This window comes from Labeo rohita, chromosome 2, assembly GCF_022985175.1.
Source record: "Labeo rohita strain BAU-BD-2019 chromosome 2, IGBB_LRoh.1.0, whole genome shotgun sequence".
Taxonomy (NCBI): Eukaryota; Metazoa; Chordata; class Actinopteri; order Cypriniformes; family Cyprinidae; genus Labeo; species Labeo rohita.
In genome coordinates, this window is record NC_066870.1 from 33851716 (window position 1) to 33866983 (window position 15268).

The following is a 15268-nucleotide window of genomic DNA, read 5'->3' on the forward strand; positions in this document are numbered from 1 at the left end:
TACAAAACCTGTATTGTTTATAAAAATGATGGATTCACATGTTACAGCTACCCTTAAACTTCAGCTAGCCTTGTAAAAAGGCATTTTTAATAGGTCGGCAACAAGATCTTGTGTAGAGGCTGCAGCTGTCATTCTATTTTCGCTGAATTTCACTTTGAATCCTTGGAAATTCCAGACAAAAAAAGACACATAGTACTAATATAGGCAAATAAAAATACAGACTGTGCTGTGCATCGACCATTTCTGAGAATAAACTTACATGCTAGTAAGTGCTTAGATGTCCTCATTGATGTAGGAAGATAGGCCTGTGTGGGCTTCAGGCAATCGGTTTTCTGATCTCTCACCCACATTCTTCTCTAAGTTAAACAGGCCAGCATGTAAGGCAAAGATGAAGACACAAAAATCTAGCGGAAAAAAATACTAAGACTCCTCCCAGGCTCCTTTATGAGACAATTTATCAAGTTGAATACCCTAAATGGTAATCTAATGTACAGTATATGACACGTTTTTTGAAACTTTACGGTGAATTTGCTGATTGAATGTACTAAAGCATGATGCATACATATCCCACTTTATGCTAGACTGCTCCCTTTGCTTATCTTTAATGTTTTTTTGTTTTTTTTAAATAATAATTGTATTTCCCTTTTGACTTGAAATGTAAATTAAACAAATTAGATTTTAAGGTGAGATTTTACCGTGCTCTGAAGACAAACTGATAGGTTGACAAGTGCAAAACCATCTAGGGTCTGCACACATTCACTGCTAAAGGCTAGTGGTTAGTAAAAAAGTGGTTAACCATATAGCATCTTCCTTGTTTAGATCTCTTTTCTCAGAGGGGGCTGTCTTGTGCTGCCATCACTTCAGACAGTTTTGGGTTCAGGTTTATCAGATGACAGCAAGCACAGACAATAGAAAAGTGATGAACAGAACAGACAGATTACATATTTTCATTTAGTTTTTGTAATATGTTTTAATATGCAATGCAGTGTGAGAATTCCTGTCTAGACAGTTAAAAGAAGGTTCACAGTGTTTGACATAAAACGATCAACTTCCACTTCTTGACTGTTGGTATCGTATCATCACAGCGGGACAGACTCATTAGTCTTTTGCAATGGAATTTGGTCACATTTTCCTGTTCTGCATGACAGTTCTGATCTCCAGCACAGGTACCAACACCCATTCATTATTATTTAAGTTTTGACTATTGGTTAATTATTATTTATTTGCAACGCATGACTGTATTCAAGTGATGTTTCATCTCCATAACTGGGTAGATGTATGTTGTTTATATAATATTCAAAATCTTTACTTCTTTTAATCTGACTTAGAGATTACATTATGTCCATTGCAAAACAGTAGTCTATTCATATTTGCACATTTTTGCATTATAAATATGATCAGTTATCACTAAAACATGAAAGATCTAGCAGTTAATAAATGTGGGGGGGCTGGCTATCAAATATATGAATCTGATAAAAAAAAGGTAAAAATACAATTTCTTCAATACAATTTCTCTCCTCAGTATCCAGATCTGGAGACCATGTATTCGTTCAGACGGGGGGCTCTGCTAAACTAGACATTGAAACTAAAACACTTTCAAACTTTAGTAGATTAGTCTGGATGAACGAAAAATCTGAAAATGTAGTCAGATTTCAAATTCAATCTGGAGAAATAAAACCTCACAGTTCACATAAGGACAGAGTATATTTCAATGAAAAAAACTTCTCTTTAACACTGAGGAACATGAAGACGACAGACAGTGGACTCTACAGAGCAAAAACAATAGGGAAACAAGAAATATTTGTTGCTGAATACAACGTATCAGTTATAGGTGAGTATAATTTAGTGAAATAACATTCATTGTTGCATATTTTTTATTTTTGTTCTGGTTTTTATGACCTTTACAGACTAGAATATCAAAAGAACCTGCACTATGATGTAACTATATATAGAGAATATATATATATATATATATATATATATATATATATATGATTTTAGTTTCAGCACACGTACAGAGTTTACAATGCATTTCTTTCAATCTCAAGTATATTTTCAATTGTAAATTACTGTTACTTGGAAATAAAAGCAAGTACATTTTAACACTGATTAAAATGTGAGGCTAACTTGTCACAAATTGTCATGTGATGCAGTGGGTGTTGAAAGTGTCAGCTACAAAAGGTATGCTTACTTATCAAGGGAACTGCACTAGAAAAATTTACTGAAATGACAGGTAAAAATGGAATGGATGGATATATAAATTAAAGAAACAAAGCAAATTAGCTACAGACACTTCCGCACCATAGCTGGTTTACAGTAACCGTGGCATTCTAGAACCAGTGTTGACAAATAATATTATTACTGGCAAAGCAGACAATGAAATGTACGTTACGTCCCACATGCCACAACCTTAAACTGCGTTGAATGCCAGGATGCGTCTCAGCTCCTCAGCACAAACCTGAATGAGTGGTTGCACACCGCCATCTTATATACCCATATGTACGGGGCAGTGGCTTGCCATGCAAATTCCACTCGCCAATTCTTCTTCTTAAACTCAGAGGTGATTGGGCTCCCAAGTGAGACTACATGACGTCAGTCCTTTCAGGGAATGAGGGTTACATATGTTGACGTGATCTATTAGATTTTAAGTAACTTACCCAAACAGCAAATAATCATCATCAATCACACAGCTGAAAGTGTTAGGCGGAAGAATTCTAATATAGGGAGAAATGAGGGTCTTTTATTTTACCCTTCTCGGTCCAACACAAACTGAACTTTAAAGGGTTTATTTCCTTAACAAAATTAATTGATGTCAAAATTAATAAAAGTTTATCGTCAAATTATGAATTCTTAAATTACATTAGAACTTTTTTTTTTTTTTTTAAATATTCTCTACACATTTTTAAATATTATTATTATTTATTATTATTTATACAATAGTTTAAGCCCTCTCTGAGAGCCTATAGGGCTCTGATGGATTCCATCAGCCTTTAACATATTACAGTTTGTTTCTTTTTTGTTTTCAAGAACTAGGACACATCAATATTTAGGTCACTTTTTCAAAACTCTTCACAGTATTCTCCTCTAACCAACTATCATCTTGTCACAATAGTAAATGTCACATCCAAAATGCACTAAAACTACCAAACACTTCAGACATCTCTCAGATTAAATTTCAATTTCAAAATGAAATTACTGTAGAAATGTAGCAAATTGTTGTGTTATTTGGTTTTGTTTTGTTAGGTTTTGTACATAGGTTTAAAAGTTTTAAAAAGAGCATTTTTATGTGCAAATTGCCCTTAGGTACAGTGGTTGTGACTAAGTGAGAAAAGAATTTAAGAGATGTAGTGACTTAATGTATTTTGTGGCAAAGCAATGAAAAAGTTTATCACACATAGAGTGGTGTTGTACTCACTGTGTTAAGAGTTTTGAAAAAGTGACCTAAGTATTTAGAAATTGTTCCTAGTGACTCTAAATAAATTGTAACCTATACCTTTATGCAAAGTTTTCTATATGTTTTAGATCCAGTGGAATCTCCTGTTCTGAAACAGAACTTTACCATGATCAGTGTTAATGCCTGTGTTGTGAACGTGTCATGCAGTGGGCGCGATCGTACAATCAACGACAGCTACCATAGCAACAACTGCACTAAGGAGAAAGTGACATCATTCGGAATCCAGACTCTAACCTTGTATTGTATAGAGAATGTAGTTGTATGTAACAACAGCAACCCAGTCAGCTGGAAGAATGAAACGATAGAGATTAACCAACTTTGCCCATCTCATGAAGGTAAATAACTACTCTTATGTCATCCATATTTGAATTCTTAGCAGTTTATTCTCAAATAAATTACTACAAAATACTTGTATTCTTGTACTCAGGATATATGACTGTTCTGACGACAGTTAATATGGGAGTTTCCATTTCAGAAGAAAATCCCAAAGAAAACAAGAGTTCTTTTCTTCTCCATTGGCTCCTGATCATCGCTGGTGTTCTACTATTGGTTTTCTTAGCAGTTTCTGTAATATGCTGCTCTTACAAGAAGCCTAAAAATGGTATGTCTATCCTAATGAAACAGAAATAGAAATTACTGTAGCCTCAGAATGAATTTATGTATTTAAGTCTAAATCTATTCTTTTCTAAACCTTATAGATGCCCAACAGAATGATAATACAGTCTATGCACAAGTTCAGGTAAGCCTCAAATTAATTTTTGTATAGCCATCATAGAAAATTAATGCTCTTAATTCTCAGTTAATGAATGAATCCTAACACATAATTTTCTAGATTATCAGTTTATGATATAGAATTATGTACTTCATTTAATGATGTTTGATAACAAAGTTTGGGAGGAGCATGATCAGATAATCAACTAATTCGGCACAGGTGCAACTCGTCTAGCTAATTATCCAAACTAGTGCAAATCATATATGCATACAGCCGACTTACCTCCGTCACTTTTTTTCGGCATCCCCCCTCCACCCCAACTCCTCACTCTTAATCTATCCTCATCCTATTCTTGGGATGGGGGGAGTTCTCTGGGTTCGGGCCATATTCTGGGCTCGGAGCCCTCCCCCAGGACAGCACGCCAAAATATGCTTACAGTTTACTCAACCAGATTAGATGTAAGGGTGAACTCGTGAAATGAATTTCAAACTTGTTCAGCAGAAAGGTGGTAGTATTACCCATAGAGTCTAAATGTAGATGTGCATGTAAAGTAGAATTTTTATTACTGTTCGGTTATATTGTTCTGCAGCCAAGGAATGAAGTACAAAGACCTCTGGAGATGTTGGAGAAATCAGCGAATCCTCAAACTGTGTATGGATTTACAGGAGAACACAAACAAACTCATAACACCCGACAAAGGATGCCTAGTCCTCAGGTAAGAAAGAGACAAAGAGATAGATAGATAGATAGATAGATAGATAGATAGATAGGAGGCCAGTTAAATATGTTTGTTACTACATACTTTAATTTTATATATTTACTATATTTACGTATATTCACAGATGCGGGAACAGGTGCAAACAGAAAATCGACCCAACACCACCTACAGTACAATAGGACAACACCAAAAGCCATCATTTGACTCTGAAACAGACCATACAGTTTATTCAATAGTGTGTAAATCTGCGCATGGCAGACAGCCAGTAGATAAAAAGCAGAGAGTAAATATGTAAAATATGTAAAAATGTGCATTATCAATAGATATCCTAAAATAATTAACATATTTTTAACATGGCATGTCAAGCATCATTAGTAATGAATGATGATTGTTTTGTTGAAATTGCCAAATTGCTGTTAGACTGTTATTTGTTTAATTCACTGTGTTCTGACTTTACTGTACGTTTCTGACTGCACTGAAACAGCTCATAATATTAATTGGATTTATATAATCATTAGAGCATGAGTAAATAAATTTGAGGCATCATGCTTCTCTCTCCTAAAGCCATTAGAAACATTTATTTGTAAACTTAAGCCAGACTGAGATATTACAGTATCTTTAAATATGTAAGAACATATGGCCCTGTTTTTACCTGCACTTGAAAAAAATTTTTGGGTAAGACTTTACAATAGACCAATTATCTGTTTGTAGACATTCGGGATGTGCGCGCAGCATGGTTGCAGAAAACCCGGGAGAGATAGCCTTTACGGCTAGAGAATTACACGGATACGGTACAAAATACTTAGATTTAAAAAGAGTATAGATTATATTGATTAGATGTTATTTTCAAAATGTTATTCGCATATTACAAGAGCTTGTCACCCAGCGATACACACTGTTATTCTACGAAATTGATGTTAGATAGTGGGATAGTCTTACAGATCGGAAATAGGCATGACGTTTTTGTGGGTGGTTCAAGTAGCAGTCTATGGAGCCATGGAATAAAAGAATAAAAAAGGTAAATTTGATTTTATATTTCAAAATTCTGACTTTATTTTTGCAATTCCGAGATTATATCCCACAACTCTAGAGGAAAAACAACTCGTCATTCTCTCTTTTCCCCTCGGTTTATATTCCACACTTCTGGCTTTTTTCCCTTCCAAATTAACAAACTCACTAGTTTTGTTAAATCAGAATTAGGAGATATAAACTTGCATTTGTGAGAAAAAAAGTCAGAAAAAGTTACATAAAATAAAAAAAGTAATGTAAAAATGTAAAATGTAATAGGTTTACATAATGCTTCATGCTGTAACTGTAGGGCTAAAACAATACCCTATGAACAGCATATGTGAATATTATGTACACCTGTTTTTTTAAATCAAATTTATGCTTTCAAGTAGTAGAGTAATCATAGCAGTTTTCATCAATAGTGTGTCCGTTTAAACATTTGCGTTTAGCTTCAAATGGCGTCCTTGATGACCATATTCTATAAAAATTATTTACATTCGGATTTTGACATCAAAAGGCACAAAAATATATATTTTTTTCTCTTAAATATATATATTTACTCATTTACCTCCACTGGTTACCAGTGTTTTTCTGCAACCACTATGCGCATGCAGCTGCAAGTGAAATATTCTTGAAAATATCTTCTTTTGTGTTTAGAAGAAGGGGAAGAAAAAAAAAACCTCACAGGTGTGGAACTTGAGGGTGAGTAAATGATGAGTTTTTAGTTTTAGGTGAACTATCCCTTTAAGTGTGCAGATCCTTACATGCTCTATATTACCACACATGTGTGTAGTTTCCAGAGTAGTTTTTGTTTTCATCTAATGAGCACATTCCCATTTCTCATCCTTCATTCATTCTGATCAACCTTTGTTTCATTAGTAGAGTAGTAAACTCACTGAGTAGGAAGTGTTTTTGGTCTCAACTGAATGAGCACCAGAAAGTTTGGTTCTTTTTTTTAAACTCTTGTTTCCTCCACAGACTGAGCTAAGCTAAAACTGATAATACGTACATTTCCCTGTTTGTTGTCGTAATAGTTTAAACTTTTGACAGCTATAGCACTGGAAAAAAACACTTATGAATTCACTTTCTTTTAACACTCAGTAGCAAATTCAGATACTAGAATCAAGATGCATAAGCTAAAAGAGGAAAGTTGCGTGAAAACAGTGAGATGGAAGTTTTGGCAATTTTAGCTCAGATTAGTTTGTGGAGGAAACGTAAGTATTAAAAAAAAGGACTAACCGGTCCAGTGCTCAGTCACTTGAGACTCTTTATACTTCTACTCAGCAGTATGTGTTAATTTACAACTTCATGCTAATGAACTTCATCTTCAACTAATGAATGAGAAGACAAAATGTATCCGCACATTTAACTGAGTTTCTATCATTTTGTCTTTTTACTGCTGTTGTTTTATTTCTGTTTAAAATCTATAACCTTTGAGGTTCAGCAAGAACCAACCAAAAAAAAAAAAACACTTACTGCTAAGGGCTAGTGTTCAGTTAAAAAAAAAAAAAAAGAAGAAGTGGTTAGTCATATAGCATTTGCCTTTGCACTGAGAACTCAGAGGGGGTTGTGTCAGGGAGTTTTGGGGTCAGGTTTTCAAGTGACGGCAAGCACAATCTAAAAAAGTGATGAACACAACAGATGAACTGAAAGAAGGTTCATGGAGTGTTTCACATAAAACGATCAGGTTCCTTTTCTTGATGGTAACACATCACCACAGTGGGATGGACTCAATCTGCCTGTAGCCATGGAATTTGATCATATTCTCATGTTCTTTATGACAGTTCTAATCCCCAGCACAAAACACATCTATCTTATTTCTGACTTTTGACTAATGGCTAATTATAATTTACATGCAACACATGACTGTATTCAAGTGATGTTTCATTTTCATAACTAGACGTATTCTCTTGCAGTATTCAAAACCTTTAAATATGCCACTTGTCTAACTAGTAAAACAGCTCCACCTATAGTGGAAATATTGTGCCCAATAAATACATAATATAAATAAATACATGTAAAGGTCAAATGGGGGTGTGTAGTTAAAAGGTCCTATGTAGTGTTGGAAACTCAGAAGCAAAGACCAGGAGACTCTTGGGTATCTTCAGCAGAATTCTTTATTGAGAATGCGCTGCGTAGCTCTGCAGTCCTCAAAAGTCTGACTAAGGCAGTGATACATTGTAGTTTATATACATTTAGGGGGCAGTCCCCTGAAATGTAGACAAAGCACCTGGGTGACGATCCCAAACAAAGCATGCAAATGAAGTACTCAAGTGTAGCCAAGTGCCCCATTTACACCAGTCCTAATCCAATCATCATAACTACTCAAAGACTGGGCAGAGGCACCGAGAGCCATTACAAACAAAAGGTGAACATCTCAGTAATCTGGCTCATTTGACTTACAATAAAAGAACAGGAACTGGCAGGGACATCTTGCTACAAACTTTGCTTGAGAGAATCATTTGTCTGATAACCTCATATTTACCTTAAATGTTAAATACAATGTACTTTACCTTAGTTTTATTATGATGCTATGTCAGAACATAGGATCAGCATATTTTCAACAGATTCTTAAATTTGTAATCCTACAGTAGCAAATATATGAATAAACCAAGGCATGATTTTTTTCTTTAAAAATACATTTGTATTCTTGTTTCTTTCCTCAGTATGCATATCTGGAGACCATGTGTTTGTAGGAACAGGGTGCTCTGTTAAACTAGACATAGAAACTAAAACACTGCCAGAGTTTAATAAATTAGTCTGGATGAAAGATAAATCAGAAAATATACTAAGATTCGTAAGTCAGTCTGAAGATATAAAAGATTACAGTTCATAAAAGAACAGAGCGGAGTTCAAAGCTAAAACCTTCTCTCTAACACTGAGGAACATGCAGAAGACAGACAGTGGCAAAAACAAAGGGAGAACAAGAAATACGTGTTGCTGAACACAATGTATCAGTTATAGGTGAGTGATTTAGTGCATATTAATGAGTCATTAATGCATATTTTTCATTGTTCTGTTTATGACCTTTACAGAGTAAAATATAAAAAACAATCTGTACTATCATGTAACAGAAACAGCATTAACAGGATAGATGTAATTTTACTTTTAGCATACTTAGAATTTACAATGCATTTTTTTTTTCAGTCTTAAGTATGCAGTTGTAAAGATTATTAATGTCACTTGGAAATGGAAGCAAATACATTTTTTCATTGATTAAAATGAGAGGCTTGTCATAAATTGTTATGTGTGCAGTGGTTGTTGATTTCAGCTCCACTGATCTAAAAAGAGCATTTATGAAAGTGTCATATATAGAACGTCTGCTCACTTATCAAGGAAACAGAAAAACATTAGAAACTTTTACTGAAAGGACTGGTAAAAAAAAAAATGAATGAATAAATAAAATAAATTAATTAATTAAAAAATGGAACAGATGGAATGAGGGTTGGCTAAACCTTAGCCACAGCTGGTTTTTTGAAAATGCCATTAACATATTACAGTTCTTTTTCAATATGTAGGACACACATCAATTTTTTCAAAACTCACAATATTCTCAACCAACTTTCAACTTGTAAATATCACAAAAATGCACTGAAACTACCAAAACACTCCAGCATGTCTCAAATTGAATGATTCCATAACGTTACCAAAGTTCATCACCCAACAAACTTTATCACATAAAACAATGACCTAATACACTAATATGTGACCTAAACCTGTAACATATATCTTCATGCAAAGTTTTCTGTATGTTTCAGATACGGTGGATTCTCCTATTCTGAACTGGAACGTCACCATGATTGGTGTTAACTCCTGTATTGTGAAAGTGTCATGCAGTGGGCGTGATCATACGATCAGAGAATTCTACCACAGCAACAACTGCTCTCAGGAGGAAGTGACATCATTTGGTATCCACACTCGAACCCTGCATTGTATAGAGAACGTAGTTGTTTGTAACTACAGCAATCCAGTCAGCTAGAAGAATGAAACAGTAGAGATTAAGCAACTTTGCACACCTAATGAAAGTACATAACTACTCTTACGTCATTGTAAGGCTCCTCCCGCTACGGCAAGCCTAGCGGTTCAGCTGAAGGTTTCTTGCGTGTAGGTTTTTCACGGCACTTCTGTAAAAATTACCTCAAACTGTTAAAATTTAGTTTCCAAAACAAAAATCTGACTCCATGAATAAATTAATCTGACCCCAATTATGAATAATTTGTTAATTCTGGTTTGTATCCTGTAATTTTTCTGATCACGACTATTTTTCCATATAATAATTTAGACATTTGAATATTCTGGAAATCCCGTAGTCTCAATATTTCGTTCCTTAGGGACTAGGTGCCGCTTTCGAATTTACACCCCGGCCGTGGCGAATTCGTCGACACAAGCTCGCCAGTTCTGACTTACTCAGAGGATGCAGAGCGATTATTATATCTTAAAGTGCCTGCGTACTCTCAACAAAAAGTATATTTCCTCAATAACTGCGAGAGCTGCATCGTGTTAAGCCAGTGACAGCTCAACATCCGGAGCCCTAGTGATGTCCCCATGGCTCATCAGTCGGTACTACCGGCGTTGGTCTGCCCTGGACGCAGTCTTGAGGTAGCACCCTTACACATTAACCTACTAGAAAATCATTTCCAAGAAATCCAGAATAAATCAAAGTTAACATTTATTTATGCCAGGCATATAAAAATAGCAATGGAAGTCCAATCAAAATACGTTTAATTAATCAAAATGAATTACAACTTTTACAGAAGAACATCACATTTTAGTTACAATACTGATCAGCATAGAATTCAAACCTATAAAATAAAATAAAATAAGAACAAAGAGTCAGCATACCTGGCAAATAAAGAAACACACGACAATCGTGCGGGTAGTTCTGGTTACAGATGCTTCCCTGAATTTTTCGCCAATCCTCTTTAAGTACCCAGATCAAAGCATTATAATCATAAATTTAGCGTAATAAAACTTTACAGGACCTTTTGCTGAAGCCTAGAATAGCTTGACAGTTGGGGGTGTAAAAACAGCATGTGGTACAAACCTCTTCAGCGACACTACCCATATCAGGAGAACAGAGTTTTTCTTAAGTTTCAGATCTTTATTTCTGGTCTGTTCTACTGGTATGGGACTGAGATATTATTTCCAACCGCACTAAGACTATGAAATTGATATCAAACATGGGGGGTTTCTGATTGTGAATTCAGGATATATATGTGATTGTTTTGTATGAGTGTGATAGCTTAGATCCTTGGCCTCTTCTCTGTAGTGACCTACCCCCTGGTGCTAGAGGAAAGGATGGGCCAGGTGGTTGATAAGCAAATGGTCTTTTCCTCCTGGGCCTTCTTAGATCTTCCTATCTGACAAAAAGTTTATTATTTTATGATCTCACCCTGGCATTGCGAGAGTTCCTGTATATGTAACTTCACGGGAAGATCATCGGCTCCTACATCATCTATATTTAAATTCTTAGCAGTTTATTGTCAAATAAAATACTCAAAAGTATCTTCAGCTCAGGATCTGACTGCTCTGATGACTGTTAATGTGAAAGCTCTTATTTTAGCAGAGAATCCCAAAGAAAACATCAGCTCTGCTCCTCTCTATTGGTTCTTGGTCATCACTGGCGTTTCAGTGCTGGTTTTCACAGCAGTTTCTGTAATATGCTGCTCCTACAAGAAACATAAAAAGGGTATGTCTGTCTTTTATTAATTTATAAAAACAGAAATGACAGTAGCCTCAGTATGAATTTAGGTATGCAAGTCACTTTTTAAATCTATTCAATTTAATCTTTAAGGTACGGAGCCCCTTAAGGGACGTGGTGGTGAAAAAAATCAGGATGAGTGAAAAAAAAAAAAATCAGGGTGGGAGGAAAAATATTTTTCAGATTTTTTTGCGTTCTCTCGCAAAACTTTGCGTTCCCTCGAGAAATTTTGAGTTCTCTCGCAAAGATTTTTGCGTTCCCTCGCAAAACCAGTTGAGTTCGGATAAACACTTCCTGTTAACTTTACAGTTTGTAGTGGTTCCTACATTGCACGTTCGCAAATGAGCGACTCATTGTCACGGATTGGCCAGGCTCGAACACCGGTCACACCCAACGATCCCTCTCACCGGAGTACTAATTATCTCACACCTGCACCCCATCAACCACACCCTTTATAAGCACACACCGCACAACAGTCACTGTCCGGGCTCGTCTCTACGAAGCGGACGGATTGTGTCTCTCTATGCGAGTGCACGATACCTGTTACTTACCTGCAATTACTCACCTGTGTCTCTTGTGTTCCAGTCAGTCGTCCTTGTCCTTCAGCGGTGTGTGCTCGTTCAGCCATCCTCGTTATCCTGGAATATCTACGAGAGGAAAAGATCGTTAATCAGCGCAATATCCATTTCGGAACATTCAAGACTGTTGACATTAACTCACCTGTCAAACATCTTCAATCTCCGTGTTTCTCCTGTGTGAATTCAATAAACTGTTTAACCGATTACTTACCTGGTGTTCCGTCTGCTTCTATGACAGAAGCCCGGACCATAAACAGATTGCAGCATGAGCACGGAGGATCCTTTTCAAGAGTTGGTGGACTCGCTCCGCCGGGTTTTGCTGCGCCCGGCTGTCACCATGTCACCTCCGCCAACCTGCGAATCAGCACCTTCACCGAGCACTTCTTTGCTACCAGTTCCGTCCAGTCCCATGGCTCGACCAGCGCCCTACTCTGGCCGGGCGGAGGAGTGCAACGGATTTCTGTTACAATGCTCATTAACCTTCACCATGCAACCAACGCTGTATCCTACCGACCAATCTAAAATTGCTTTCATCATTTCTCTACTCTCAGGTTCCGCTTTACAATGGGCAGAAACTCTTTGGCTCCAAACCGAGCCGGCCACGCGAACCATCCAATCATTCATCTCACATTTCAAAGAGGTTTTCGGTCAGTCTAACTCGGCCATTTCAGCGGGAGAACAACTATACCATCTCAAGCAAGGTACTATGTCCATTCATGAATATTCTCTAAAATTCAGAACATTAGCCGCTGCGAGTGGATGGAACGAGAGATCGCTATTGACCACCTACCGGCTAGGTTTGGAGCCCAAACTTCGCTTGCAACTGGCAGCCCTTGATGATCATATTGGACTGGAAAAATTCATCCAACACTCCATCCGATGTTCTGATCGCATGACATCATATCTCTCAGAAGAAACCGCACTCCTCCGTCGATCAGAGCAGAATTCCCCTCCAGAACCAGCCACCGAACCCATGATCCTCGACTCTGGGAAACTGTCATCTACTGAGCGGCAGAGGAGGCTGACCCGGGGTCTCTGTTTATATTGCGGGGGCAGTGGTCACATGAAGCTGAACTGCCCTTCACGACCAAGACGAACCTGGGTGAGTGTTCTTCAGTCTGAAACGGAAAAATTGCTTCCACTGACCACTAATGTTATAGTAACTACGGTCTTGAATTCTGTTACAGTCACAGCCCTCATCGACTCCGGGTCAGCTGGTAACTTCATATCGGGAACCCTCTGCCGCCAGCTCAAGCTCCGCACTTTCGCCACGTCTACAAAGTACCAGATTCACTCCATAACTGGGGAATTACTCTCTCGGAAACAAGTACAAAGTCAATGTGACTTCATTCAACTTCAACTTGGATTACTGCACAAGGAACAAATCAAGCTGCTGGTTCTGGAGGGCACCACTGTTGACATCATCTTAGGGCGCCCGTGGCTGGTGAAGCATAATCCCATCATCTCTTGGGGCACAGGAGAAGTACTACGATGGGGTGAAGATTGCAACCTCGATTGCTTCCCAGAGTTACCACAACCTGTTAAGAAGAGCTTACCCGTCTGTGTCACTTCTGTTGAAAGTCCAGTGAGTAACCAGTCTGTCGAAATTCCTGCCATATACTCTGACTATGCGGATGTATTTTGCCCCAAGAGAGCTTCCCAGCTACCTCCTCATCGGCCATGGGACTGCACGATTGACCTTGTTCCTAATGCCTCGCTGCCCAAGGGAAGGATTTACCCGTTATCGCTTCCTGAGAGTAAGGCCATGGAGGAGTACATCCGGGAGGCTCTGAGTCAGGAGTATATACGTCCATCTACATCACCTGCAGCTTCAAGTTTCTTCTTTGTTTCCAAAAAAGATGGAGGGCTACGTCCGTGTATCGACTATCGTGTTCTCAACCATCACACCATTAAATTCCGTTATCCCCTTCCTCTCGTCCCAGCTGCCCTGGAACAACTTCGTTCGGCCGTAATCTTCACCAAATTGGATCTCCACAGCACATATAACCTGATCAGAATCCGAAAAGGGGATGAATGGAAGACGGCATTCGTGACCCCTACTGGTCACTATGAGTATCAGGTAATGCCCTATGGATTAGTAAACGCCCCCTCTGTCTTTCAAAACTTCATTCATGAGGTTCTCCGAGAATTCCTTCATCACTTCGTCATCGTCTACATAGATGATATCCTGATCTACTCGAAAAGTGAGGCTGAACATCCACATCACGTTGCGGAGGTCCTTCAAAGACTACGAGAGCATCAACTATATCTGAAGGCTGAGAAATGTTCATTCCACCAGAAATCTGTTCAGTTCCTAGGTTATATCATCGATCATCACGGAGTTCGCATGGACGAGGGGAAGGTGGAAGCTGTTGTTTCCTGGACCAAACCCAACTCTATCAAAGAACTGCAGAGATTCCTGGGGTTTGCAAACTTCTATCGTCGGTTCATCAAAGGGTACAGTCAAATTACTAATCCCCTTACTAATCTTCTGAAAGGACATCCAAAGACTCTCAACTGGACCACTGAAGCCACCACATCATTTGAAACACTGAAGAAGGCCTTAACTCAGGCCCCACTCCTGACTCATCCTGATCCAAATTTGCCTTTTGTTGTGGAAGTAGATGCATCCACCACTGGAGTCGGAGCTGTCCTTTCCCAACATTATGGTAATCCTCCACGACTCCATCCATGTGCCTATTTCTCCAGGAAGCTCAGCCCGGCGGAGAGAAATTATGACATCGGAAACAGGGAGTTACTGACCATCATAGATTAGATTGGACCGAACCTCCAGTCGTCGCCATTTCTGAACCCAGGGTCCCGCCGGGCTGCCCTCCAGGATGCAAATTCATCCCTGCTGCACAACGGGTAAATCTTATCCATGCTACTCATACCTCCCTGGGCACGGGGCATCCCGGGGCCAATAATACTCTCTCGCTGCTTACCGACCGCTTCTGGTGGCCAGACATGGCAAGGGATGTGAGGAGGTATGTGCAAGGATGTAAGGAGTGTGCCATGTCAAAAAGTCCACGTCACCTTCCAGCTGGAAAGCTCCATCCCTTGCCCATACCGAACCGCCCCTGGTCACACCTAGGAG

At 38.3% G+C, this 15268-nt stretch overlaps 1 protein-coding gene across 1 annotated transcript; it reads left to right on the forward strand.

Moving 5' to 3' along the window:
- Positions 1 to 883: 883 nt before the first annotated feature.
- LOC127183093 (uncharacterized) lies at positions 884 to 5353 on the forward strand. Its single transcript, XM_051138917.1, has 7 exons — positions 884 to 1166; positions 1523 to 1831; positions 3523 to 3789; positions 3882 to 4055; positions 4153 to 4193; positions 4756 to 4881; positions 5009 to 5353. Exons 1-7 carry the CDS (start codon positions 1112 to 1114, stop codon positions 5177 to 5179), a joined length of 1143 nt encoding a protein of 380 aa, XP_050994874.1. The 5' UTR covers positions 884 to 1111; the 3' UTR covers positions 5180 to 5353.
- Positions 5354 to 15268: the final 9915 nt, after the last annotated feature.